Source organism: Hevea brasiliensis, chromosome 14 (genome assembly GCF_030052815.1).
Source record: "Hevea brasiliensis isolate MT/VB/25A 57/8 chromosome 14, ASM3005281v1, whole genome shotgun sequence".
Taxonomy (NCBI): domain Eukaryota; kingdom Viridiplantae; phylum Streptophyta; class Magnoliopsida; order Malpighiales; family Euphorbiaceae; genus Hevea; species Hevea brasiliensis.
The window spans coordinates 23,923,559-23,951,021 of NC_079506.1; the positions used below are offsets into that span (position 1 = coordinate 23,923,559).

Genomic DNA, 27,463 nt, shown 5'->3' on the forward strand with positions numbered 1-27,463 from the left:
GGAATTTTGATGAGTTAGCATATTTGTGAAGGAGATTTCAGCGATGAGAATAAGGTATGTATCTATATATATATATATATATATATGCGCGACCATGTTCAACAATGAGCATGACGTTAAGAGTTGACTAGTTTAATTGTGTAAAAACTAACGCCACACAATAAATTTTAGGACAATGTTTGAGAAAAATTAGAATAATGTTTAATCATGTCTTAAAGTTAGAATAATACGTCAGCAGCATGTGCAGTGTAAGTGAGACATTAATTAATAAATGTAAAGAAATATTATAAGCAGTTCTTATAGGAATGTGTTAGAGATTGAATTATGAAATGTTTTTGCTTAATTTTATAATAATTCATGACTTTTCTTCTGTTGATTTCTGAGTTGGATTTCTGATATTGGGCATCTCAGCATCAAGTTTGCCAACTATATATGTATGTTAATGTCCTTTTTAAAATTATTATTATTATTTTATTTTATCATGAATGTTCAGATAGATTGAAAGAAATGTTATCTAAATTCTTTCAAATATTTAAATTAATTGAGATATATACGAGTAAAACTCATTCATATGAACTAAATACATTATTTCACATTTGAATTTTATAAAAAAAAAAAATCTTTTGAGAGAATGCCAAATTTCGAATATTGGATCTGCAAGATAAAAAGAGTATTGAGTGAGTTAATTAATTATCGCTTCGATACGTAAGTTAATCATGACAACTAAACTGTTATAAGGTAGGTGAAACTTGTTAGTATGCATACCTATATAAGCTTTAATGTATACTCTTGTTAGGATTAAAAGTTTGTAGTTAAATAGGGTTAGAAGTTCTTGCTTCGTTGATGAGAGTTTGATTTCTAGCAGACATCTTGAGATCCTTATCTCATGAAATGATCCAAGTATCCTCAGACATAGTAAAAGGCAAGTATCCCTTTGTCTGAGTGTATAGCAAGGTGAGTAGCTCTCTAATCGAATAATCAAATATCTTATGATTAATCAATTCGAGTTATGCATTACTCTCGGTATTTAGTTATTTATTTTTTAATATTATTTTAGTGGCTATAGTATCATGTAGGTCAAATTATTGACATTAATTGATACTCTCTCTCTCTTCTCTCTGAGAACTAAAGAGCTCATGTAAATGGGCAGTGCTCAATAAATTATCATAGTAATAACTAAAAAGTACTTTTCTTTTAGCCAACGAGCAAACACAGCTGATGGTGATATTAAATTATCACAAGTAAATGATTCTGCTAGATATGGTCAGCAGCATAATCAAATTATAAGATTTTACATTGAATAATTAACATTATATTACTAATTCAACCACATAAATAAATTTTTAAGGTAAATTAATTCCGTTTATTGTTTAGAAAATATTTTCTTAGAAAATATTTATCAGATTTGATACATTCAAGAAATAAATTAATAGAAAATATTTTTTTAATAAATACAAAAATTAAATAATATTTAAGAAAAATAAAATTATTTTTTAGATTTGATCATTTTATTAAAATATGAAAATATTTATACATATATAATATAAATATATATAATTAATTTAACATTATAATTAAATAAAAAAATATTATTTTTTCTTAGAAAACACCTTATATTTTATAAGTTATTTTTCATAAAATACGCAGAATCCTTTTGAAAAATATATTAATTAATTTATATATATATTTTTTCATTTTTCATTTAGTTTATATTAAATTTTTATCAATTAATATATTAAAAAAATATATTTTTAAAATTAAATAGTTTTTTTGTTGAATTATAAAATTAAATAGTTCGGTGCTTAAAAAATAAAGAGATTATATAGTTTTGTAGTACTAATTAAAATTTAAACTATATAATTGCGTAGTACTAATTAAAATTTAAATTAACATCTAAATGATAAAAAAATAAAATAAAATAAAAATTTAAAAATTAATTAATATATTTTTTAAAAAATAAGGGAATAAAATAATTAATTTTAATAAAATAAAGAAATTAAATAATAATTTTCCCTAATTTTTTTAACCCAAGTTCCTAATGCACAATACACGTACACAGTTTCTTTTTCATTCTCTCTTCCCTCATTGTTCAAGCTAGTTACTTTTGGAGGTTCAGAGGCCTGTTATTGGTTTGGAAGCAGAGAAGGAGAGGAAGAAGCAAATGCAGTAACGTGTTTAATTAGGAATGAAGGAAAGGTAGGTAATTTAATAAAGGAGGGTAGCAATAAGAAAGTAGCTGTGTGTCAGTTTTGGCGTGCATAGCTGAGCAAAGGTGGTGGTGATGATGAGTGCCTCTTAATGTCCCCCCATAATTGAATGAATACCCCAACTTTCCTCGCTAGAATTAAAGCAACAACAAATAAAGGAACTGTTAACAATTTTCTTGCGCAACAACTACAGGAACACAGCTAGTAATGCTAGTACATGCAACTCTTCTACACCACCTCTTGACAGCTACCCTTTTGTGTAAAAATTTTTGGATTCTATAACCATGTGACAGCTCATTTCTTTGGGGATACTTTGCTAGGTTTCACACTTTCTTTAGCCGTTTGTCTTGGTTAATGGGTGTTGGCTCTCTGGACTCATGCATAAATTTTAAGCAATTTGGGGTGAGTTTTTTTTTTTTTTGGCTTTTGGTTTTGGCATTTTGAGATCTCTTACTTATTTGTTAATGGGTTTTGCTGCTGCTTTTAGTTTCAGTTTCAAGTTTTGGTTTTTAGTTTATTTTACTCTGTTATTCAAATGGGTTTCATGGTAATGTTCATAACTTTTTCTAGATTTGTATATAATTGGTGGTCTTGGGTTTTGCTGGGGTTTACACGGAGAGTGGCTATTGGGACTTTGTTCTTTGATTTCCAAGTTGGTTATATTCAAAAATCATTTTTGTGGGGTTTTACGCTGTGATAGCTCAACTGGATATTTAGTTATGATTATTAAAGTAGATATCTGTTATATATTCTGGTAGATTCCTGAGATTTCAGTTTTATTTTGGTTTGTGATTTTGTTGTTGGTAGTTGATATATAATTATTCATTATTATAACATCTTGAGCAACTCTTACTTATTCCCATCCTTTGCCTTTCTTTAAGGGGGGACTAAAATCATAGACAGATGCTTCCTGTCCACTGTTTTGGTGGCTTCTTCAACTGATACCAAGATGCTGTTTTCTGTTGCAGGTTTTCAAACTTCAACGGTAAAAAAAATACATAGATATATGCTCAATGTTTGTACAAGTCAAGTTTGGGACTTGAAACTTTAGTTAGGCTCAAGAGGTCTTATTGATATGAATCTTTAAATAAAGGAAGGGAAAACAAAGTAACAGAGTAATCAGTGAGGGAAAGATAAAGAAATGGTGGGGAAGTGAGGTGGAGTCAGATTTATGCTTGTGGGGTGTCTTCAATTTCTGAATTTTTTAGTGCGGAGAGCCTGTTGGCTATGTCTCCTGGGCTGATTCATTGCGCCCGGGCTCCATGGGCTTTGCCACCGATTCAGGCAACAGCCATTTCTTCAGTTTTCTTGTTATATAAGGGATCCTTTTGTTAAAAAATTACCCAATCCCATCTTCTCAATAAGCCCTTCAAGCACACACTCTCTCTCTTAGTCACACTTCCTGCCTCGGGTGCTGTCAAGATTCGGTATTACCTTTCGTGGCATGCATCTTCAGCCCCTATTTTAGATCCTTATTGACCCTTATTGAAGCCTGGAGACTCTCTTACAATTCGGGAATTTGGTCCCCACCAGTGTTCTTTTCCAATTCAGGGGAGTATCTCCTCGAGTTGTGGTTATGTATTGTTTCATTGAGAATGTGTGGTAGTGAGCAAAAGCTATAAGTTGTTTGATTTAGGATTGATCAGTTGAGTACTGGGGAAGGTTTTCTATTGAGGTGGCACAGGAGATTTTTGATCTTTTACTTTGTCAAATGAAGTTCATGAAACTTGGATCGAAGCCGGATTCATTTCAGTCAGATGCAGACTGTGTCAGGTGAGATATTTTGAAGCTTCATCTGTGTTCTTTTTATTTTTAATTTTTATGTACTTCCAGGAATTTCATGTAGGAGTTATTATTATCACCTTTATGTTTGATGTATTTCAGTTTCTTTTAAGGTAATCACTGCATTGGTGTTTTGGTTTTCTGTTCGTTGATATTTTGCGTACCTAATGATCTACAGTAGCTTTGGCATTTTGTTTAATTTAATGTCTTTTCTAGGGTACCATGAAATTTTCTCTCTTTTGGAATATTATTTCTCTTCTGGGAGTCTCCAGCTTCTTTGGATAGCTGCAAAATATCATTGATCTTAATAAAATGAAATGTTTCTTTTCTTTAAGTGTTGGCAGTTTGTGTGCTCGGTATGGGTCTTGAGTGTTTGTTGGTCACTTCCAAGAATGTCTCTTGCAGCATTGGTTTATGGTGCAGATTATGATTTAATTTGAAGAGCTAAAACCTGTCAGCTGAATCATCTTCCGTATGATTCAGGATAACTTTTATCATTAATGCATCTACTTGGAAGCTTGCTTGGATTTCATTTTCCTAGTACCATTGTGATATTAAAGTTAATAGTATTTGTATATTTACTGAGTTTATGTGAACATTTACTTCCATTAAGTTTAGTGTTATCTTGTTTTCCCTGTATTGCATATAGAGTTTGCCATTTTGTTTGTCACTGAGGTTGTAAATGGCTTATTGCCATATTTGATGCAGCGATAGAATTACGAGAGTAAAAATTGTAATGGAAGAAAAATGATAAAGAACACATTTACAGAGCTGAGTCTCTGTTTATATACGAGTTTATATACGAGGTCAAGCTTAGTTGCCTATAAACTAACTCTAAGAATTTCTCCCATTACATGCTGCCAGCTCAGCTAGAAGAAACTAACAACTCTAACAGCTTTAACCTGCTTTTCCTTCCATCTATCTTCCTCTAATCTACAAAAGCTAAAAGTATAAATTAATTTACAGTCTACAATATTTATGTTGGGGATTCCAGGATGTGTTTTGCCTGTAATAGAAATCATTTAGTACTATCTCCATGTGATCTTGCTTTTCATATTTAACATTGCTTTTATATGTAAATGGTAGTCTTTGAATGATTAGAAGTTTGAATGGTTTCAAAAACACTGTTTTGACTGCATCCATCTACTATTGGCACAAGGAGATATGTCCATTACAGGAACTTGTTTTTAACATCCTTAGAATACTAGTGGTATTTTTTTAAAATTATTTTGCTAAATATTTAAATTTATGAACTGATCGTGACATTCTGAAGGCTTTATAATTTCATTTGCAGGTATGTGTCTGGTGAGTTGGCATCAGACTTCATCATTACTGTTTGGGATGTAAAGTTTTATCTGCACAAGGTACAATGATCTTTCCATTCTGTTATGCATTTTAAGCTTAGAACTAAGGCGTCTTTAGCATCTCTGAAGTAACCCACTTTTTTTTTATGTTTTTTGCTATCTAGTATTGCATGATGCATATTGATTTTGTTTCTGCAATTAATTCAGATTGACTTTGAGTTCGAAAAATGTTATTGTTGCTAAAACACAAAATCTAGCAGAACTAGTCCTCACATGTCAAGACTTGATGTCCATGCATGGAGTTGTACGTAATTTTTCCCTGCTTTTCTCGACTGAGCAACTTGACATATTGATGATTTATTGCATGATATAAAGCTATTGAGCCAAAAACCAAACACTACTTTTTTTCAAAGGTATAATCAAAGTGAGGAATTATTTTGCGTCCTTAGCCAAATTTAGCAGCACAGAATTCTGATATGTAACTTAAATGATTCAAGCAGGATTGTCATAAGCAATGCATGCAAATAGGCTATGTTATGAAATCTTTGTGATACTAACAATTGAAAAATCCACAATCCAGTTTCCTCTTCTGTCAAAAAGTGCTCACTTGCAGAAGTCAGCTGCAATTGGCAATGGGGAAAACACTGATGAAGTTGACATTTCTGACATTCCTGGTGGCCCTGCTGCTTTTGAGATATGTGCCAAATTTTGTTATGGGATGATTGTGACCCTCAATGCTTACAATGTCATCGCGGCTCGATGTGCAGCTGAGTACCTAGGAATGAATGAGAACATTGAAAAAGGGAACCTCATTTACAAAATTGATGTTTTCCTTAGCTCTAGTATTTTTCGCAGCTGGAAGGATTCTATCGTTGCTCTGCAGACCACAAAGCCATTGTTGCCATTATGTGAGGAACTGAAGATGATGAGTGCTTGCATTGATGGTGTAGCTACCAAGGCCTGTGTTGATATTTCAAAAGTTGACTGGTCCTATAGCTATAACCGGAAGAAACTCCCAAAAGAAAATGATAATGATCCAAATGTGAATGGTATGAGACACCGATCGGTGCCGAAAGACTGGTGGGTTGAGGATTTGTGTGATCTTGATATTGATTTATACAAGCGTGTTATTATGGCAATTAGAACCAAGGCTATACTTTCTAGTGAGGTAATTGGAGAAGCTTTGAAAGCTTATGCTTATAGGAGATTACAAGGTTTAAGCAAGGGTGTGATCCAATGTGGAGAAGCAATAAAATATAGATCAACAGTTGATACAATTTTGTGTCTGTTGCCTGCTGAGAGAGGCAGCATCTCCTGTAGTTTTTTGCTGAAGTTATTAAAAGCAACCATATATGTAAACCTAGGAGACATGACAAAGGGACAGCTAATCAAGAAAATAGGCCAGCAACTGGAGGAGGCTTCTGTACATGATCTGTTGATACATGCAGCAGAAGGGGAGAGTATGATGTATGATGTTGATACAGTAAAGAAAATAGTTGAAGAGTTTCTGATGCAAGATCAGAATGCTGAGATTGATTCACTGGAAGAAGGCCAAGAGGTGCAGGAGATAAGAAGACCAGGGATTTTATCGGATGCTTCCAAGCTCATGGTGGCAAAACTGATAGATGGATACCTTGCTGAAATTGCAAAAGATCCCAATCTACCCTTGTTGAAGTTTGTTGAGCTCGCTGAGATGGTGTCTGGTATCTCCCGGCCTGCTCATGATGCCCTATACCAAGCAATTGACATGTTTCTTAAGGTAAGAATTCCTCAAAACACAAGTTCCTATCAAAACTATTAAGAAAATCTAGGTGGCTTTACGAACCTTAATGAATTATGAAAAGTCTAATCTTATGATTGAGAAAACAGTGAAATAAAGTAAATAAAGAAAACTCACTGCAGGAGGCACCTGAATTGTTTAATTTCACTTTTTGTTCTATTTTCAGGAAGACTTATGGTGGGAAACAATATGCCATTTGGTATTTCATTTTAATTTAAAAAATCTGCCAGAATCTCGTTTCATGCTTGCTGGTTATAAAGTGAAGCACATTTTATGTGTGTGGCTAATTACTAGCTTGCAAATGGAATATGGTTGCTTAGAGGGTCACTGATATCTAGAGCTTCTTTGTTCCTTTGACGCAGGAGCATCCGGGGATCAGCAAAGGCGAGAGGAAGAGAATATGCAAGTTGATGGATTGCAAGAAGCTATCAGTTGATGCATGCATGCATGCAGTGCAGAACGAGAGACTGCCATTGCGGTTGGTCGTGCGGATACTCTTTTATGAGCAGGTCAGGGTGGCCGCCACATCAGGAAGTAGCACTCCTGACCTTCCCAAAGGTCTCTGGGATCTAAATAATGGATCTCGTGGGAGCTCAAGGTCAGCTGCTACTAATCCGGAGGAAGATTGGGATGCTGTGGCTACAGCCGATGAGCTCAGGGCCCTAAAAGCAGAGATAGCATCCTTAAGGTTAAGTAATGCAGAGAGAAATGGGAGGGGTAAAAATAGTATAGATAAGGCCACAAATAACAGAGTGAAGGGTTTGCTCAAGTCAAAGAAGATCCTTACAAAGCTTTGGTCAAGCAAAGGAGAAAAGGGTGAGAACAGTGGGTCAGATTCATCTGATAGTCTTGGTTCTGCTAATCCTGAAGTAGCCAAGTCCACACCCTCCAGAAATGGAAGGCATTCTGTCTCTTAGAAGAAATTACTATTAGATTTCTGGTTGGTTTTTGGTTTTTAGGCCAAGTCTAAATTAATGATATTAACAACTTATATAAGAGTAGTAATTCTAATTGAGCAACATGAAGCATATATAGTTTTTTAGAAGAATATATATTATTAAAAAATAATCAGGGGGTACTTACAGTTTCAATAAACAAAGTCCAGCACAAGCCTCAAAATAATGTTAATCTTTGCTGTTTCAGTAAACAACCAGTGTGGAGTCTCCAAATACTAATCCAATGATAGATGGACTTGTGTAACTTCTAAAGACTTGTGTGTTGATAAAAATACTTTCTTAAATATGTTAATTATAGGGTATAAAAAATGATTTAAAATTCAATTTATTATACCAAAGGGTGTTTAGTATGAGCGGTGGTTTGATGCTCTTATTTCTTAAATGAGATTGAGTCAGAAAATATTTATTGAGAGCGCTTTATTCCTTAATGGATCAACTCGACATGAATAGGATTTCTTTATCTAAACTTGATATATTATGAATTTAAAGCATACCTATATATTAAATAAGTGAAACTCTCTTAAATCAATAGTGAATTAGGTGGCTAAACTCTACCATCAAACAATTAACTGATAAATTTAAAATAGTAAGATCCTCTCAATACAATATAAAGCAGAAAATCAATATGGACATGTATCCAATTTCTTGGGGGATGATCTCAGAAGACCTAATCTTCTAATTAACATAAATTAAGTAAGCAAATCGGGTACAAACATTAAAAATTAATTATATAATTAATTGCAAGTCCAACTTGCATGAAAACAAACAAAAATTACACATCTAAAGCCACAAAAAAGCTTAAGAATAAACGGAACACACATACACATAAACTCTTTGATTATAAAATTATGTGTTTAAGGTCATATAAAGGTGACGGCTAAGAGAGTTAATCCCAAAAAAAAAATAATAATAATTATCTGAGTATTCAAAGGTTACTAGGAGAATTTTGCTAATTAAAAATATTAATACAATTTGGATGTAAGAAATTGAAAGCTTGTAGTTTTTCATGTACAGTACGTTTATCTCAAAGGGGAATGCAAGGTTTGTATTGTCCCTGTTAAGCATTAAATTTGTTTATGAGCTCCAATGTCATAACAAACATTCAAGTTGTTCTAATCTCATTAAGATTGTTTAATAGGGTTCATGAGCTAATCCTATCCATTTTCCAACCTCAATTGTCTTTCTAAGTGAAGAGATAAGGATAATTTTTTCACATATTGAAAACGTTAAAAAAAAAAATGTTGTCTTCCACAGATCTTGGTTATGATATTTAGGTATGACCAACCAAAGACCAACTTGGTGTAGCAATCAAATGGTGTCGTCTAGAATTTACTTTGATTTTGTTTTGAAATTATTTTTATTTCTTGAATATTTGGAATTGGTGGTCGAATTGGATAACGATGCCTCGTAGCCTGAATTGGGACTGTAACTTCAATGTCTTGTGCTTCATCTGCATCGTCATGCTCGTCCTTATCTTTTTTAACTGGTTCATTTCTTCTCACCTTGCTATTGCAGCCATTCATCGTCGGCTCTAAATAGGATAAGAATCATTTTGAGTCAAGCAAATTACTATCTTTCTTCATTTTTATTTGTCCCTCTTTCATTTTTATTCATCGCATTAAATTTTATATAAAATTAAATAAATTAAATAAACTCAATTTTGAATTGAAATTAAAATTAAAATTGCCTTTAAATAAAATTGGAATAGGACAAAAACCAGTTAGGAATTAATATCGATTAAAAATAAAATTGGTTCAAAAATCAAATTGGTTCAATCTGATTTCAATTCACTTCCCCCCTCAATATATAAATTATCTATTCTACCACCAAATGTGGTAATCTGGTGGTTAACTTGATGAGACAGTCCTATCTTACTCCAGTTTCAACCCCTTGCACTAATATTGAGTATGATGACTAAACATTATCTTTGCTTAAGGGTACAATGGAAGTTAACGCAGGTTATCCAGTAATTGATCTCACTAGGTGTCACATTGAGTTTGGTGGTATATCCTTTTCTTTAGAGTTGAGTTAAATCAAGGACGTCAACCAGTAACCTTGGGTCTTGGACCCAATGGGGTTACGACCGTCATATCTGAAGAGCCTTCTTTTTTTCATTTTAAAAGAAAAAAAAGAAAAACCATTCTAATTAAAATCAACCCAAATCAAACCGTGGGCAGGCCTATTTCTGGTCATAGAGTTTGACAACTTGTACTAAAATATATACATATATTATTATTGGCAGCCACCTCTTCCTCTATTTTGCCCAAACTTCCAATCAACTCCAAGTATAAATGAAGGGAAGAGAAAGGCCAGCAGACAAAGAATCTACTAAACAATCCACGCAATAATCCAACGGCTGTGGAACCCTAGCTACTCGCGGAAACACGGAGCCGCTCTCACCTACTTCTTTGGAACCCAACCCGAACACAAGGATAAACTCTAACCTAACCATGGTTACTTTCAACCCTTCTTCTCTCAATTATTAGCCACTTTCTTGCCTCTCTATATATGCGAACATGTAGCTTTGCCATTCTTGCTTCCTCAACCGTTATTCTTTAGATCTTTCTTGTTTTTTCTTGTTACCAAAGAAAACCCATCTTTCTTCTTCTTCGTCTTCACCGGATATTTATATGTATTTCATGTTCTGTTGCCGGAAATTCCTTTCATTATGAGCTGTAATGGGTGTCGAATTCTCAGAAAGGGCTGCAGTGACGATTGCATGCTTCGACAATGCCTGCACTGGATAGACAATCCTCAGGCTCAGGCAAATGCCACCATTTTTGTTGCTAAGTTCTTTGGCCGTGCCAGCCTCATGTCCTTCATCTCCTCCGTGCCTGAAAACCAGCGTCCTTGTAAGTCTCGCCTGCCAATTCAATTGCGTTTAAAAGATTCTAACTTTTCTGGCTTATGATGGTTAATTTCTGTTCTTTCAGCATTGTTTCAGTCGTTGTTGTTTGAGGCTGTGGGACGAACAGTGAATCCAGTGAGTGGAGCAGTAGGGCTTCTCTGGACCGGAAACTGGCACGTCTGCCAGACGGCGGTGATGACGGTGCTCCATGGCGGTTCGCTAGAACCTATACTAGAATTGGACTTGGATAACTTTTCAGAAAGTGCTAGTTTTAGGCCAAGAAATGTGTGTTCAGGATCCAATACAACAAGAACAAAAAGGAAGAGGTCTGGTGATGATGAAGGTAAACTTGAAATGACAAATCATGAACTCTGCTTGATGTATCCAGCGGAGGAGAAGCAGCAGGCGGAAACGCCATTAGAGGAGGAGTCTGAAACGACAACTTTGGGGAGTGGTGGTTTTGCTTCCACAGGGAAGAATTGTAGCTTAGAAGGAGGTGAAAGAAAGCTTTTATCATTATTTATTTGAGACCTTTTTTTTTTCTTTATTGTGGTTTCATTTTTGTTGGGGGTATTTTCTATTAGCATAGAAGAGGATTCTTCTTATTAATTACGTAAACGCATGCTGATAAAGGATTAAGAATTATTAATTCTTGAATAGAGAAGATTAATGAGCAGAATAAGGTATAGTCTTTAGATTATGACCTCTTAAATTCGAACTTGGAATATAAATTTAATAAACTTAAAAACAAGAATGGCTTAAACACTTGCAATCTTACCTTTTAGTTACACTAAGCGGAGGTCAACTATTCCCATTAAGTTGATCTTCAGCCGTATATAGATACCATTTATAAATTTTATTATTTTTAATTCGCCCTACATAAACAAATATATAATTACACCCTTTAAAATTAATTTAAATAGACTCAGCATCAATTTAATTTTTATTTAATAAAATTAATATACATATAATAATTTTATTATAATAGTTAATATAATAAAATTTATGTGGAATCTACTGTAACTAACTATTATAATCAGATAGTGTGCTATTTTTCAATTGAAGACGTTAGCTCGAAGAGTTGATGGCTAGCTTGTTCGCTAATTCCATTAATAATAATAATAATGAAGGATTTAGGGTGGCTTTTGCTAGCCATGCAGGGTCATTTGGAAGTTTAATTGGCTTTCATTTTCCTTCTCGAGTGAGGGTTGCGGGTGGTGGCGGGCATGTCAGTATTTTTTTTTAATTTAATAAATTTAACTGATATATTATTAAATAAACATTAAAATTATTAATAATAATATTTTATTATAAATAATATTATTATATATTTTAGGCGATTTCTAGGCACAAAGAAATATCTATAGTCACAGGTTAAATTCCTACCACCCACAACTCATTTCACTATTTTTTTAAAATTATTATTTAATTTTTATATTTTAACAAAACTAATTATTTGATTTTTATAATTTAAAAAATACTTTATTTAATTTTTGTATTTTATTTTTGTTAGATAATTTAGTCACTCTATCAAATTTTCTATTAATTAATACTTGTTAAACTATTATTTAATCTCTTTATTTTAGTAAAATTATTTAATTAGTTTCTATATTTTACAAAATACTACTAAGCAGTCCCTCTTTTTAGTGAATATAATTAATTAGTTTCTATATTTTGAAAACACAATATTATGAAAAATATATTTTTAGATGAAAATAAAAATTTTATTGTGTGAAAACTAAATATAAATTTACATTCTTTTAAAATTTGTTCAAGTATTTTCATTTAATTTTTTAGGCATTATTTTTATATTTTCTTTATTAAAAAATAATTTTCTTAAATTAACTTCTTGATTACTTAAAGATTTAGAAAAATTAATTAACCTTTTTATGCATAAAATTTTTACTAATTTCTATAAAAAAATAAAAAATAGAGACATAATGAGAGAGATAGAAAAGTGTGAGTGAGAGGAAAAAAATTACGGGGAGAAAGAAATAAGAGGGAGGGTCAAGATAGTTTGAGTATGAAAAAATAACAATAAGGATTAAAGAGTTAAGGGAACAAATTACCGGACTAATAATATATTTTTTAAAATATAAAAATTAAATATTTAATTTTATTAAAATAGATAAATTAAATAGTAATTTGATTAAAATTAAAAGCTTTGAATAATAAAAATTTTAATAAAGACATTAAATAATTTAATGAAATAAAAATATAAAATTTTAATAATATATTTTTTAAAATACAGAATTAAATAGTTAATTTTATTAAAATATAAAAATTAAATAGTAATTTTCTCTTTCATTCATAGCAGCTCAGCTAGTTTTCAGGTGGAAAACTGGCTCAAACCCGATTGGTTATCGGTTTGCACCTTACGCACGCCGGTTCAAACCGATTCACACTAAATTTTGCAAACCATAGTTTATTAAGTGAATCAAATTTGATTAGAATTTGATTTCAAATTAAATCAATAGGACTGAGTGGTCAATTCTTATAACCATGTGTGAGACAAATTTCTTATATATAAGATGGAGACATAGGAGAGGCGTCAAGTTTAAATATTTTCATCTATTTATTTTAAAATTATTTAATTTTATAATAATAAAAAAAGATTATATTTTATTATATAGCCCACTAATTATTATCTCGTATTACCTCCATTAATTGAGTCTAAAAAAAAATCTGTATATAAATGTTCCATATAAAATAAAAATAGCATAAATATTAGAAAATAATCATATAATTTTTATAAATTTTTACATTCAAATCTCTTTGAAATTGTCTCCCAAATCAATAAAAGGAACAATTAAAGGCTTGAAAATGGATTTTGTCTAAAATAATTATAGATATTCATATTGTTTTGCTCGTTCATATGGTTTGCTCATTCACATGGGTGAAAGATACGATTGGGATGGCAACGGGTAAAAATATCTAGAAAATCACTCTATTCAAATTTGAATTCGATTAATATTTTTAAAATTTAAATTCGTTTCAAATTTGATTAAATTTTATTTTCAACTACTCGAATTCGTCTTAAACTAGATTATTAGTATCCGAATTCATATAATTTTATATATTTTAATTAATAATCTCCATAAAAATTATTTTTTATTAATAATTTATATTTTAAAAATTTGATAATTTCATAAAATATTTAAATTCTATTTTATTTAAAATAAAATATATAAAAATTTATAAATATTATTATAAAAAATTATATATTTTATATTTAATTAAGTGTTAATTAAATAAGTTTAAGTAATAAATATTTAATATGTAAAATTTAAATTAAATTTTGTCACATATATTATTCTTTAAACCTAAATTCATTCCAAACCCGATTATAAATTATCCAAACACATTTTATTAGAATTCGATGGTATCAAATACCCATAAAAACTTCACCCTTTACCACCCCTAATTGCTTTGTTAGCAGGACCTTGAGATTTTCTAAGCACATAATGCCTTTGGAACTTTTCAAGCTGGTTCTCTTTTCACCACACTTACTCTACCAGCCAAATTTCAAGGTTTACCATAACAGTCAACACATCAAATCTAATGGTAAATTCTTCCAAATGAAAATCAAATGAATCTCCTTTCCTTGTTCCAATTTTAATTACACCATTATCTTGTCCTTATTTCTCTAATTAATTGATATTCCATTTTCAAAGATTTGTTTAAATATTATTTTATATTTCAAATTTTATTGTGGTTAAAGTGATGAAGACATTTTAATATTTTGAAATATTTTTTTTTAGAAAAAAAATTATATTTGACTTATTCTATGGGTAAGCGACCATTATAATCAAATACAGTGTTAATAAATTTGGTTTGATCAACAGATTAATTTATTGAATCGATGATTCAAATATTGAGTCGAGTTTTTAGTTAAATTTTAAAATATTAAGTGACTCGGTCAATTTTTTATTTACTCAGATGACTCAATGTGAATAGACAAATTGAGTTGATTATTTTAAAAGAATTTTCTTTAAAGTGCCAATAAGACAATTATATATTTTATGTAATTATTTTATATTAATTAAATTATCATATATAAAATATTTAATTGATTTAAAAAAAAATCTTTTACTCAATTTTTAAAAATTTTAATAAATTACTAATAAAATTTAATTAAAAATATCACAACCAATTGAAATAATTTAGAAGTTATATATATATATATAATATAAAATTATTTTATATCAATTAAATTATTATGTATAAAATATATTAGTTTTAATAAAATATTAAAATAGTAAATATATTTTAATCAAAATTTAAATATTATTTAATAATTTACTTTTTTTAAAAGAAAATAAGTAAATTATTAAATAATATTTAAAATGAAGTCTATTTTTATATAAAATTTTATACATTTAAATACAATGTAATGAATATTAAAATTTTAATTTTAGAAAATTAATATATATCTAAATTATATCTAAATGGGTTTTTATATCTAAATTAATATTTTTATATATACCTCAATGGGTCAAATTGCACCGGTGTGGGTTTCAATTATATCTAAATTTTGACTAATTGCTAATTGTTATTGAAATTATTGTTAAAAGAGTTACGTTGTTTTAAGATATATTAGTTAAAGAATATTAAAAAATAATTTAAAATTAAATTTAATAAATTTTAATTATAAGAATATTAAAATAATAAAATTATTTTTTTAAAATTATTTTTTAATAACATTTAATGCTTATTTAGTATTATATTTGGAGGGTTAAAATTATTTTTTAAAATAAAAGTATTATTTTAAATATTGTTAAAAAATAATTAAAAAAATTATTTTATTATTTTAATGTTCTGATGACTAAAATTTATCAAATTTAATTTTTAATTATTTTTTAAATATTTAAAAAATAATTTTCTTAAAAATAGTTTCAATAATAATGTCAAATAAACTCTTAAAATGATACTTTTATTTAGAAAAATAGTTTTAGACATTCAAACGCAATGTCAAACAGATACTAAACAAATAAAGTTTGCTCGCACATTGGTGCGAGTTTGCAAATTATTTTATTTTTTTATATTTTAAAATAATTAGTAATAAGATTATTATTATTATAAAAGAAAGAAAAAAATAATTATTTTCACAATAACAGTTAATATAAATCTAATAATTAAAAAATATAAAAGAAAATAAAATAAAAGAATTTAAATGATTATATTGTTCACCTAAATATTAAATGGTAATTTAAATAACATTTGCTAACAAAATATAATACAAGGTATTATTAAATTAACAAAAGTTAGAGCATAATTTTTTAATTATGGAAACATGAAATCACATGATTTTTTTTTTAATTTTTTAAAAAATAAAAAAAAAATTCAAAAAAAATGAAAAATAAAAAAATTTTAAAAAGATTAGGAAAAAAAAACACTGTTATTGAATTTTAGTATATAAGTGTTGGGACTTTAAATTTTATACAAAGTGTTCATACATTTTTTATTTAATAAAAAATATTAAAAAAAGTTAATATATTATTTAGCAGTTAATAAATTTTATTATGTGTTAATATCTTAAATCAAATCAGTCGATGAATAGTTGACACTTCCAAAAATTGAAGTGTTTTGAGTTTGAACTTATTATTTTGACTCTTAGAAAAAATAAATTAGAATATCACTTATCAATAGGCAACTGAAACAAATGCCTCAACAAAACGTACAATTATTTAAAAAAAAACTTCAAAAACTGATAATTATTAGCTGATCACTATTATTATTTGCTAATAGTTTGTAATTGATGATAGTTTATTTATGTTAAGTGTTTGATAAAATTATATTTAGTTATCGTTGTTGATATGTAAAATAATTAATAAAAATATATATTATATAATTTATTTTATTATTGAAATAAAAATAAAATTATAAATTTATTATATTATATTATTTATTTTATTATTAAATTAAATATATAATTTTTAATTTAATATATTATATTATTAAAATAAATATATAATTACTTATTTAATATATTATATCATTTATTTTATTATTGAAATAAATATATAATTATTGTTTTATTATATTATATTATTTATTTTATTATTGAAATAAGAAAATAATTAATTTCTTTAAAAAATAATTAAATAACTTTAAAATTGTAATTATAAAATAATAAAGTAATTATTATTATTGATAAAAAAAACTTATAGCTAATTTTAAGTTTTTAGATTAAAAAATATATTTTTTATAATAAATAAATATTTTATATTTTATGTTATTAATAAAAAAAAATATTTTAACAAAGTTGTGCTAATTAAGATGTTAAGATTATAAATGAGAAAAAAACATTAATAATATTAATTTTTGAGTTATTTAAAAAAAGGTCTAAATAAAAATAAAATTAAATTAGTAATTAATCGATGAAAAATAGTTCTAAAAATAGAGCTGATATAAATTGCAGCTGACGGGTATCATATCAGTTACCTGTCAGTTATCAGTTTTATTTTTTAAAATTTATCAAATACTTTAATTTATCTGTTTAGGTGTCTATCAGCTATTAGATACATCCAAAAAGTGAACCTAACATTCCATAAAACTGATGAATTTATGACGGTAATTCCATTAGCAGCAAGCCATATACCACTCCATCCATTTTATTTATTATTTAAAATTTTAGCATAATTAAATTTCCTTTTATCTTAACTAACTAGAAGAGAGAGAGAGTGAGATGTTGATATGGGTTTAAGGAAATTGTATGAATAATTATTATATTTAGAAGAAATAAAGGTAAAATTGAAAAAAAAAATTAATATTCCTTTATTTTTTAAAAGCAAAAGATAATTATGCACAAAACAAGTTCTAAAAATTAATAAATAAAAGTGTACGAAGAAAATATTCTCTATCTCTATTAAACCTAAACTCACTTGTCAAATGTCTTTAAAATCTATTACACAAAAACAACTATGTTAATATTCTATAATGGTTTGGGATAGGGGTAATGTGCTTCTTATAAGGTATTGGACACTATTCTTCCTTCGAACTAGCTTTTGGGAGAATTAAGCTTGAATATTTTATTAAGCTGGTACTATAGCCTTCTTAATTAATATTTGAACCTTTCATAAAAATTTCACGCTCCACATGTTTCTAAGGCGCTGTGTATTAATATTTAAAATTGATTTGGGATGGAGATATTGTACAATTTATAAGGCATTGGATGCTCCTCCCTCTTTAATCTAGCTTTTGTGTGAGTTAATCTTGATTTATTTTCTTAAAAAACTCACTGCTAGATTATCACTGTTATTCTGTTTCTACATTTTATTGCCCACTGTTTTATTTTTTGTTTAATTCTTGAAAAAATTTTACTAGATTGGTGCGTAAGAAATGTCTCTGCTCGCGAAGCAAGAAAAGGAGAAAACTTGATCCTCACATACTGCAAAAGATGGCTGCCAGGTTCTCTGGCTTGATTGAATTGGACCTTTCTCAATCAAATTTCAAATTTCGCCTATGGCCATGCATGTTTATCACCACACCTAAAAATAAAATGTACTGCCCTGAACTCAAATGAGGCCTCCTTAACAATGCAACAATTCTTTATGAGCCATTCTTGAAGATAATTATGAGGAGTGATTATACCATATGAGCATGTGATCTGATTCCAAGATGTCCTCAAAAGCCACAATACCACCACTCATTTCATCATATCTTAGCATGTGAGCAGGTTCTTTTTGTTTGGTGGTATTCATCATCTGACTATTTGACTGATCATGATCACAACCAAGCAAGCATTACAAGAACACCTTCAGAATGTAAAATCAAGTAGGCCAAGGACTAAATAATAACAATAATCAGTGATCAGATAAGCCATGAACGTTACACATATATATATATTTATATATACAAATACATTACTTCCTTTTGCCTGAAAAGCCAAAAAGAGTGTGTTCTCTTTGTATACAGCTAATTAGTAGGAAGAAATGCCAACTTTCGTTTTCGTACACAAAGATACTCGAAACATTACATGGAAGACCACAACTGGTTCAAAAAATCCAAATGTGAATAAGCCAAAACTTGCTAATTCAATCCGAGTTTATTACCTCCAGTGCACCTCCATCCTGTGGAAAAAGAAGAGGTTCTGTGTAATGTTAGCTTTTAGAGTGAGTGGTCAAGTGAGATCAGTTCTACACACGTGTTGTCAGGTTGCTGGTAGTCCGTAATCGATTTAATTGTAATATATGCGTTCTCAAGCTACAGTCCTTAACCTGTCAATAGCAGATCAAAAGTTTTCAGCACACAGAGGAAAGCAAGTTACTAATAATATCAGCAGAAACAAGAACAACCACATTTACCTGCATGGCTGCCAATGTCAATAAGAAACCTTTACATTGTTCAAGAAAATATTTTTCTTTCGCTGTCATATTCACAATTTCAGCCACCAGGGAATTGATTTCCTCCACCTGTCAATGAAAAATGATTTTTGATATTTAATCAAGCCTGTATAAAATTCAAGGGAAACACCAAATGATTTTTAAGCCAATCTTTCCGAAATAAAATATTTACTCTCTAACCACAGATTTAGACAACTTATTTTAGCTATTGAATCAGCTCATTTTCAGCCAGTAAGTGGACAAGTACACCAGAAATTTTTCCACAGCATCATTGGCTGATGTAGACATTAGATGTCCCACAAGAAAGAATATACAGTGAAGTTGTTGGTAATAGGTTTGAGAATCGATCATTTCTGTTGGAAATAAAGATTAAAATAAATGGCTTAATTAATGCCTTATTACTGACTCAACATTGAAAATGTTCTCTAGGCACCAAATTTAACAGATACAAACTTTGATGTTCATTTTCTTGTGTATTAGATTTTGGGTGTTACGGTATGTGATTACTCAATTACATCATGCAATGCTTTCAAACCTGGACTGATCTAGCCAGTCAGACTGGGTTAATTGGGACATTTGAGGATATAAACCAAATAGAACTAAAGAGTGTGAGAAGGGCCCACAAGCTAACAACATTTTCAAAATAAATAAAATAAAAAACAAAAATCAGTCCTTTTTTTCTCCTTTTCCTCTTTTCATTCACATGTTTGTTTTCTTTGTTATTTATTTATTATTTTTTTAATGCATCTTCCATAACAAATTATTATTTTTGCAAAGTTAACAAACTGATTTGGAAGAAATGCTGCCATTTGAAATCCACATGGCATTAGTTAACAGGAGTTCCACCAACTAAAGGTTAAGGACTAATAATTCAAGTTTTAAAAGAGTATCAAGAAAGGATTAAAAAAGACAAAAAAAAGCATCAGTAACTAACTGAAAAATGACAAAATATTCAGAAATTGGTGTAGTAATTCCTTTTGTTTATAAAAAAGATGATTGTTGCCAATATTGATTGAGGGTTTACTCAAGTCATTAACTGTTGGCTTTTCCATTAACAAAATGAAATCAAATACCAAATTGTCTGAAAACTAGTTCAAGACAAAAAGAAAGAAAAAGGAGTAGCGGGTGTGTTTGGCTTTTATTTTGCACCACCACCTAAAAGGCTAAAAGCAAGTCATTGCTCCAAATGTTATGTTTGCCCACTCTTAAATAAACATAGCCTCAGAACATCTTGTTGATTCAACTAACTAATGGTTTAGAACTAATAATTCAAGTTTTAAAAGAGTATCAAGACAGGATTAAAAAAGAAAAAAAAAAAGCATCAGTAACTAACTGAAAAATGACAAAATATTCAGAATTTGGGTGTAGTAATTCCTTTTGTTTATAAAAAAAGATGATTGCTGCCAAGATTGATTTAGGGTTTACTCAAGTCATTAACTGTTAGCTTTTCCACAAACAAAATGAAATCAAATACCAAATTGTCTGAAAACTAGTTCAAGACAAAACAAAGAAAGAAAAAGGAGTACTTAGTGGTTGTGTTTGGCTTTCTTTTGGCACCACCACCTAAAAGGCTAAAACCAAGTCATTGCTCCAAATGTTATGTTTGCCTACTCTTAAATAAACATAGCCTCAGAACATCTTGTTGATTTCAGTGCATATACATAGTAACTCATGGATGTAGACATTCTATTATTAGATTTTTATAAGAGTACTTGGAATGACCAAATACATTAAGTTGCTGGGTATTTGCTTCGGTTCATAGCGTTATGAATAAGTATGATTGCAGGAATGAGTTACCTTTGATGATAGTGAGCATACAGAGGATGCCATTGCTTGCATCACATCGACTGCAGAACCAATAGCATCCTTAAGTTTTTGAACGTCAACCTGTAATTTAAGAAAATTAAATTCGTCAACCTCAAAATAGCTAAAAATTGAGCTTTCGTAATGCCACCAACCACCTGAAAAGATTAAAAGGGAGGGGCACATACTATTGCTTTTCCAACAATTGGAAGACGAAGAGTACTGGCCTTCAAAGCTTCAGTTGCTCCTTCCAAAGAGGTAAAGTGATCCTTATCCAGATGAGACCATTCTTCTAAATAAGTAATCTACATTCAACATGTACAGCAAGCTTCAGCTATGAAAAGAGAATCCTACTAATGCAGCACAAGATAAATATGCATATACATATACATACACATCTGCCTGTGGACAACAGCAGCAAATAACATCCTTCTAAATTATGTTTATCAACAGGCCAGCATAGTTGACATGATTAATCCAAAACAAAATTAGTGAGCAATTTCGTTTCATAAAGGAACTGTACAACCAACTTCTGTGACAATTGACCTCTTGAAAAAATGACCAAGAAACTTGAGATCTACAATCCATAGCTCTATAAATGTCCAAAATCTCACAGCAAGTTAGGGGAATTCCCAGGCTCTTTACAATGCTTCACTGGCCTATCAAATTGTGTGAAACACCCTCCAAATGATTTCAGAAAAAACAATCCAGACTCACTTTCACATCAAGCACCAACTAGCTAGAAATAAACTTCCTCGGAATCAAAACATTTTTGGAGCACTAAAAGAAATTTGAGGGCACAAATGGTAAATGGAAGCAAATATAACAGTCAATCTGTATGCCACTAACAATTTACAAACAAAATAACCTTTAAAGTGAATAAAGAAATCAAGACTAAAATTCACCTAAGAAGAAATATCAACACATTGAGGGGAATTGATCACAGTCTAAAAACTTACTTAAGTCAAAGTTACACAGCTATCATTCCCTATAGTTCCAGATTGAAATGATTTCGGAGGTTTCAGTTTGGTTACTAATTATCAAGGTAAAGAGATGTTTTTGATTGCTTGAAGGTCAAGACCTGCAGTGGACTAAAACTTGATTTGAATAGCAAAAAGTTGACATACCATCTTTCTATAAAATAGTTTCTATTTTTGGAAATGAATAAATATGTTCAAAACACTATCTGGTCAATTTCTGTCATTTTAACAGCTTTAGCTCATTTCTCTAATCATGTAAAAGATAAGATTCAGTAAATGACTCATCAAGAAAAAGGATAAGACAGAAATGTAAGAAGAAAGTTGTAATTGTAGTAAAGATCCTATTGAGGCAAAATCATGGTTCCTTCAAGAGAACAATATTACAAAGATGCTAAAATTATTCTCTTTTGGTCAATAAATTCAACAATGTTGAATGAATTGTATATATTGTATATTCTATACAAGACAGCAATGATAATAGCAGCAAAATTTCACATAGAAGATCAAGAATGCCAACAAGAATTTCAGCAAACTGGAAATGATGGAGGTGATGAAAACTGACAAACTGAATTCAAATCTTAGCAGGGCATACACCTTGTAGTATGGAGTACTCAAATAACAATAAAAAAAGTCAATGATGCATATGTTCAAATAGAGAATGGAGACTAGCTGACAGGTATGGGTCATGAATGTGGCATTGAAGATGCTGAAGAGCAAAGCCCATATTTAAGCTTTTTTTTTTTTTTCATGGCAAATACAGGGAATTATGAATGCCAAGCATGCAAAGATATGGCCATCATTACCTTGCTAATCCGATTTCACATGAATGCCATGTCCAACTCATTGAGTTTGTCTTGGATGCCAAATATCATTTCCTTCTAAGGTCAGAAAACAATCCCCAATTCAAGTAATCTCCTCTAGGTTTTTGTCCTCTCATCTCCATTCTCTCCCCTATGTTTCCCTGCCTCAGTCTTACTTTCAAACCCACATGATGACCATCTCTATCAATCATTATATGCATTAACATCGACATCCAGTTTGAAGTTTGAACTTCCTAATTCCAAAAAACAGTTAAGAAAATATACAAACAGAACCAACTAGAACAAAAGCTCAGTATAAGTCAAAGGGGTCTCTCAAATTTGGCATAAACTTGAGATCTAGAAACTCCTATTACACAGATAAATTTCTACATTTGAGGCCCTGACTGACTCATAAACCGAACCAAACACCCTCTTAAATATTCCCGACTTGTTTTCCAGTTTAAATACTGCAAGTTCAAAAAATTTGTATCATCACATATAACATAGAGACTAAACCCTACAATAAAAATAGAAACGGCAATAGGCAATTGATTGTTAAACAAGGATAGTTTACCAGAAATTCTAAACGGATTCAACAATTCAACAAAATTGAAGTGAGCCTCTGAATCTTACTTGGCCTTTGAGGATAGAAGTCAGCTTCAACTTCTGTCTCAGCAACAGTAACTTGATTCTTTTAAGAATGACAGAATGCCGTAGTTCTGAGATTGTTACCCATGCATTCCACAAATTTTTCTGGTACAAAGAATAATTTTAAGGCTGTAAAAATCGCTAGATTGTGTCCATTTTATTTATGTTCAACAGTTTAGCAAGTAATACATTGTTGCAGGTGTGGAAGACAGTACAAATAACATTTTCTATAGACTTTAAGAATAAGTTCTCAAATAAAAAACGATGACCTCATAGGTCATATCATAAACACAATCAAGAATCATCAATGAATAGCAAAACCAAAATAGAAGTACTGAGACAACAGGTGGAACTGCCACAGGAAAACAATTAGTTGCATATGACCTCACCTACTCTGAACACTGAAAAGCCTGCTTGGTTTTTCTCTTTCTTTTTATATCTAAAAATTCAGATGAGAAAATTTTGCAGAACAAATTTTGTTGTTTGGATAGAAGTTTGTTTCTCCACATAATCTACTACAGGAACAGCATATCCTATTAACATAACCAGCTACTGAAGCAAACTTGTAATGAAAATAAGGAAAAAAAAAATTCAAAAAACAGGTCATTATCAACCTGACCACCCATTTACTATAATCAGACGTGATGATTCTATCAAATGAGATCTCAAAATCTCTTCCCAATGGTCATGCAAATTCTTTGGTATTCTTATAGGAGGATACCTTTTTCCTTGATTTCATCCCTCTCTGTACAATTTCTTTGTTAAAAGAGTAAATAAATGGGAAAAAAAAGATTCATGTCAAAGTTTCTTTGACATCATCCCACATACCACAAGTTATGAATTAGGAGATATATCCTAGCCCTTGCTAATTCTTTTCATAAATCTACACCATGAAGAAATCCCTAAAATCCTGTATGACCAATGTATCCACTTCACTTACTTGAATCTTAATCATGACTCAATCCCATCTTGGAGAAAAGAACCTATTTGCAATTATTAGTCCTTTAGACATTCTAGAAGTAGGAAACTTAGACAAGTAATTTGCAATTCCATTGGGTCTGAATAATTTTCTATTTTAATTCTCTACGCGAGGATGTGGATTCTTCATGCGTATTTGGTTTTTGGTTGAATTTAAATATTTTAGGTATGAGAATCCAGGTTCTACATTGCCACTTCAATAAGAGTGCCTTATTAATAATAGCGAGTTCCTCCCAAAATCACATGAAAGAACATGTACTTTGGATTTGCCAAACAATACTTGAACCCGTCTCCCATATTCCATTTCCTGCCTATGAATAAAACAGAAAAAGAAAAAGAAAATCTTTCCAAACCTTCTCCAATCTCTATTGCACCATCCTAAAGGTAAAAACTAATATAGATACAGCATCACTTCATAATATAACTTTTTCAACCCTGCAACTTTCTATTCTGTCACTCTTCGCTACTGAACTCCATCCTGTTGTAGGACTCAAATGAAGAGTATAAAGGCAATCCATGGATGACAACAATCTCAGAACCCTAAATAGGCCTAGTATTACTAATTAGCTGGAGTATTGCATTCCCAACTATATTAACATCCATCATCATCGTATTAACTACATATGCCAATTTTTAAGTGTTTCCTTTAAGTACTCCAACATGCTATCCTGCAAGAATTTAGATGTTCATGCTATACACCTTCACACGTTTCTAAAAAAAATACTAATATGATTAGGAACGAATTGAAGTGTGCATCAAGTGTGAGTAATGGAAGCCATTTTAATTTTTAACACACTCATAAACAAAGTCTATGGATGAGAAACCAAAATCGAAAGACTGAAAACAAGAAATGTGTGAAGATTGTATGTCAATGACCATACCTCTGCATTTAGTCTCTGCAACATGAAGGTAGCATCTGCCCTTGCATTTACAAACCGCCATTGCAAGTAACGGTTGTACAGAAGCCTCAACACATGTGCATCAACAATTCGATCCTCCCCAATCTTCCCTCTCCTTAAATCAACAGAGAAACTAAGAATTGAAGGCATGCTACTCGAATTACTGCTTATGGGTCTTCCCGTTGAAGGACTGGAAATCCCTCTTGACGGAGATGAAGCTGAAGGTGTCCAAAGCTTACTAGGCGACGCAGGCCTCGTGGCTCCCCTAATAGGTGAAGAAGCAATTGTTCTGGGAGATGCCATAGGACCATCAGTACTAAATCTTTTTGATTGAATGGTCTTTGATGAAATGCCCATTCTGGAACTAGGACTAATAGATAATGGTGAACCGGGATCCTGTAACCGCCTCAACCTGCTATTAGTTTCTTGCCAAAACCTTGCAGAAACAGCAATGCCACGAGCCCCACTTTTTCCTTTCGAAATCCCACCACCTAATTCATGCAGTCCTGATGTGCTACCAGAGGAAACACTGTCACTATCAGATGCAGTGAGATCACCAGCAAGAGAAGAATCATGAACCCAATTGGCATCTGGGTTTTGCTTAGCATTGCCTAAATCCAAGCTCAACCTCCTCTCATCAATCATCATTGATTGCTGCAATGACTTAACCATCATCAACCCAGATCCCATAATCCTCTTATCTCCAGCGCTACAATCCAAACTCCTAGACAACAACGGGTTTCTTTCCGTCGAAACCAAATTCCCTTCTCTACTCCTCCCCGGCCACCTGTGCTGATCCAGAGGCCTCGAATTCTCCCCCTGATCTCTCACAGGAGTCGCTTTCCTCCTCTCTGGAGTGGCCTTTCTACCCACATTTGGTGAACTCACAGCCTTAGCCTTGCTAATCGGGAGTGAAAATGCTTCCCCTTGGAAAGACACCGATAAACTCCTTGTAGAAGTGATCAGCATCCTTGTTGCAGCTGACATTTCAGTGGCATTGCCTTGTTTAGACTCAGGGTTCGGCGTTGTTGGCCTTGGAGTCACTGACCGTCTTCTATCTACAGATTGGGATCTTTTGGGTCCCGAAAAAGAAGAAAAGGAGGATGGAGTATGTGCTGCGCCAGAATTTGTGGAGCGCGAAATTAAGGGTGAAGGGAATCTCTTAGAAAATGAAGAGGAAGAGGAAGAAGAAATTGTACTAGTGGTTGTAGTAGTTGTTGTTGTGGTAGTAGAAGAGGAAGGAGAAGGAGAAAGATATCTAGAAGGGACTTGTTTTCCTCTGGGTTTTCTTGCTGGAACATGACCACCATTGTTTTGTTGATCTTTCTCAGAAGGCAATAGTGGGGGTCTCTGGGGATTATCAGTGGAAGAAGCCACTGCTTGAGGTATAGCAGCCACCATTATGCGAGGAAAAAAAGTCCTGTTTCTGCTGTTTCCTCACATTGCCTCTTGAAAAAACAATTTGGGTTTTGACGCTTTCACGTGAAACTGGAAATAAAAGTAGTGGGTTTCATGGCTACAACCTGCAAAACCAAGATAAATTGGTGAAACCTCAACAAACTGAGCAAGAAATGGACAACCAAAAATGGGGTTCTGGTGGATTATTCTGCATTTTCCCTGGAAATGCTATCAGGATTGAGAGAGTAGGTGAGGGGCGAGTGAGATTTGGTAGTGGAGAGAGAGAGAGAGAGGGATAGTCACAGGAGAAGTGTTTGTATTAATTAAGAAATTTTTAGTTCTGATAAAACTTTCAATTATGGTTAGAGTATGGTTTTCCCTGTGGCTTTTGGTTTTCTCTTTTCTCTATTTTTGTGTATTTGGTCATTGGTATTTCTTGATCTTGATTGACTGTGATAGTAATCATACAATTAACCATCTACTTCTCTATTTTTTTCATAATTGACTTCCACACATTAAATTTATACACATTTTAACATAAATATGTAAATTAAACTCATTTTATATAAGTTCAAATTTGTCTTTAATATTTCTTAAAAATAATTTTAATTATTTTTATTGAAGTGTTTAATTTGCTACTTACTTTTAACTTTTACTTGAAATTTTATTTTTAACTTATAAATTAATTAAAATAAGTAATTAATTACTTTTTAATTAAAATTTACTTAAAAGTAA

General features: G+C 30.9%; 3 protein-coding genes across 5 annotated transcripts; 2 read left to right on the forward strand and 1 right to left on the reverse strand.

Moving 5' to 3' along the window:
* Window positions 1-2,143: 2,143 nt before the first annotated feature.
* Window positions 2,144-8,141, forward strand: LOC110671963 (BTB/POZ domain-containing protein NPY2). 2 transcript variants are annotated; one of them, XM_058135303.1, is made up of 5 exons: window positions 2,144-2,609; window positions 3,089-3,980; window positions 5,284-5,353; window positions 5,874-7,052; window positions 7,436-8,141. In XM_058135303.1, exons 2-5 carry the CDS (start codon window positions 3,919-3,921, stop codon window positions 7,988-7,990), a joined length of 1,866 nt encoding a protein of 621 aa, XP_057991286.1. In that variant the 5' UTR covers window positions 2,144-2,609; window positions 3,089-3,918; the 3' UTR covers window positions 7,991-8,141. The 2 variants fall into 2 exon arrangements, with proteins under 2 accessions (XP_057991286.1, XP_021690297.2); XM_021834605.2 differs by having other exon boundaries at window positions 3,176-3,980.
* Window positions 8,142-10,583: 2,442 nt separating this feature from the next.
* On the forward strand, window positions 10,584-11,418 carry LOC110671988 (LOB domain-containing protein 37). The gene is made up of 2 exons (XM_021834640.2): window positions 10,584-10,881; window positions 10,963-11,418. Exons 1-2 carry the CDS (start codon window positions 10,698-10,700, stop codon window positions 11,403-11,405), a joined length of 627 nt encoding a protein of 208 aa, XP_021690332.2. The 5' UTR covers window positions 10,584-10,697; the 3' UTR covers window positions 11,406-11,418.
* A 7,248-nt stretch (window positions 11,419-18,666) lies between these two features.
* LOC110650093 (QWRF motif-containing protein 2) lies at window positions 18,667-27,089 on the reverse strand. Of its 2 annotated transcripts, XM_021804903.2 has the most exons (6): window positions 25,313-27,082; window positions 23,439-23,558; window positions 21,214-21,330; window positions 21,020-21,109; window positions 19,184-19,291; window positions 18,667-19,096 (listed from the first exon to the last, which is right to left on the reverse strand). In XM_021804903.2, exons 1-6 carry the CDS (start codon window positions 26,729-26,731, stop codon window positions 19,016-19,018), a joined length of 1,935 nt encoding a protein of 644 aa, XP_021660595.2. In that variant the 5' UTR covers window positions 26,732-27,082; the 3' UTR covers window positions 18,667-19,015. The 2 variants fall into 2 exon arrangements, 1 of the variants encoding a protein (XP_021660595.2); XR_002493881.2 differs by lacking the exons at window positions 18,667-19,096; window positions 19,184-19,291; window positions 21,020-21,109 and adding an exon at window positions 22,809-23,059 and having other exon boundaries at window positions 25,313-27,089.
* Between the last annotated feature and the right edge of the window lie 374 nt (window positions 27,090-27,463).

Coding starts and splice junctions, on each gene's coding strand:
- LOC110671963 (XM_058135303.1), top strand. CDS start 3,919: ATGAAGTTCATGAAACTTGGATCGAAGCCGGATTCATTTCAGTCAGAT. Junction 3,981..5,283: donor TCAGATGCAGACTGTGTCAG/GTGAGATATTTT, acceptor TTTCATTTGCAG/GTATGTGTCTGGTGAGTTGG. Junction 7,053..7,435: donor CAATTGACATGTTTCTTAAG/GTAAGAATTCCT, acceptor CCTTTGACGCAG/GAGCATCCGGGGATCAGCAA.
- LOC110671988 (XM_021834640.2), top strand. CDS start 10,698: ATGAGCTGTAATGGGTGTCGAATTCTCAGAAAGGGCTGCAGTGACGAT. Junction 10,882..10,962: donor GCCTGAAAACCAGCGTCCTT/GTAAGTCTCGCC, acceptor CTGTTCTTTCAG/CATTGTTTCAGTCGTTGTTG.
- LOC110650093 (XM_021804903.2), bottom strand. CDS start 26,731: ATGGTGGCTGCTATACCTCAAGCAGTGGCTTCTTCCACTGATAATCCC. Junction 23,559..25,312: donor TGCAGAGACTAAATGCAGAG/GTATGGTCATTG, acceptor TCTTTGTACCAG/AAAAATTTGTGGAATGCATG. Junction 19,292..21,019: donor TATGCTCACTATCATCAAAG/GTAACTCATTCC, acceptor TTTCATTGACAG/GTGGAGGAAATCAATTCCCT.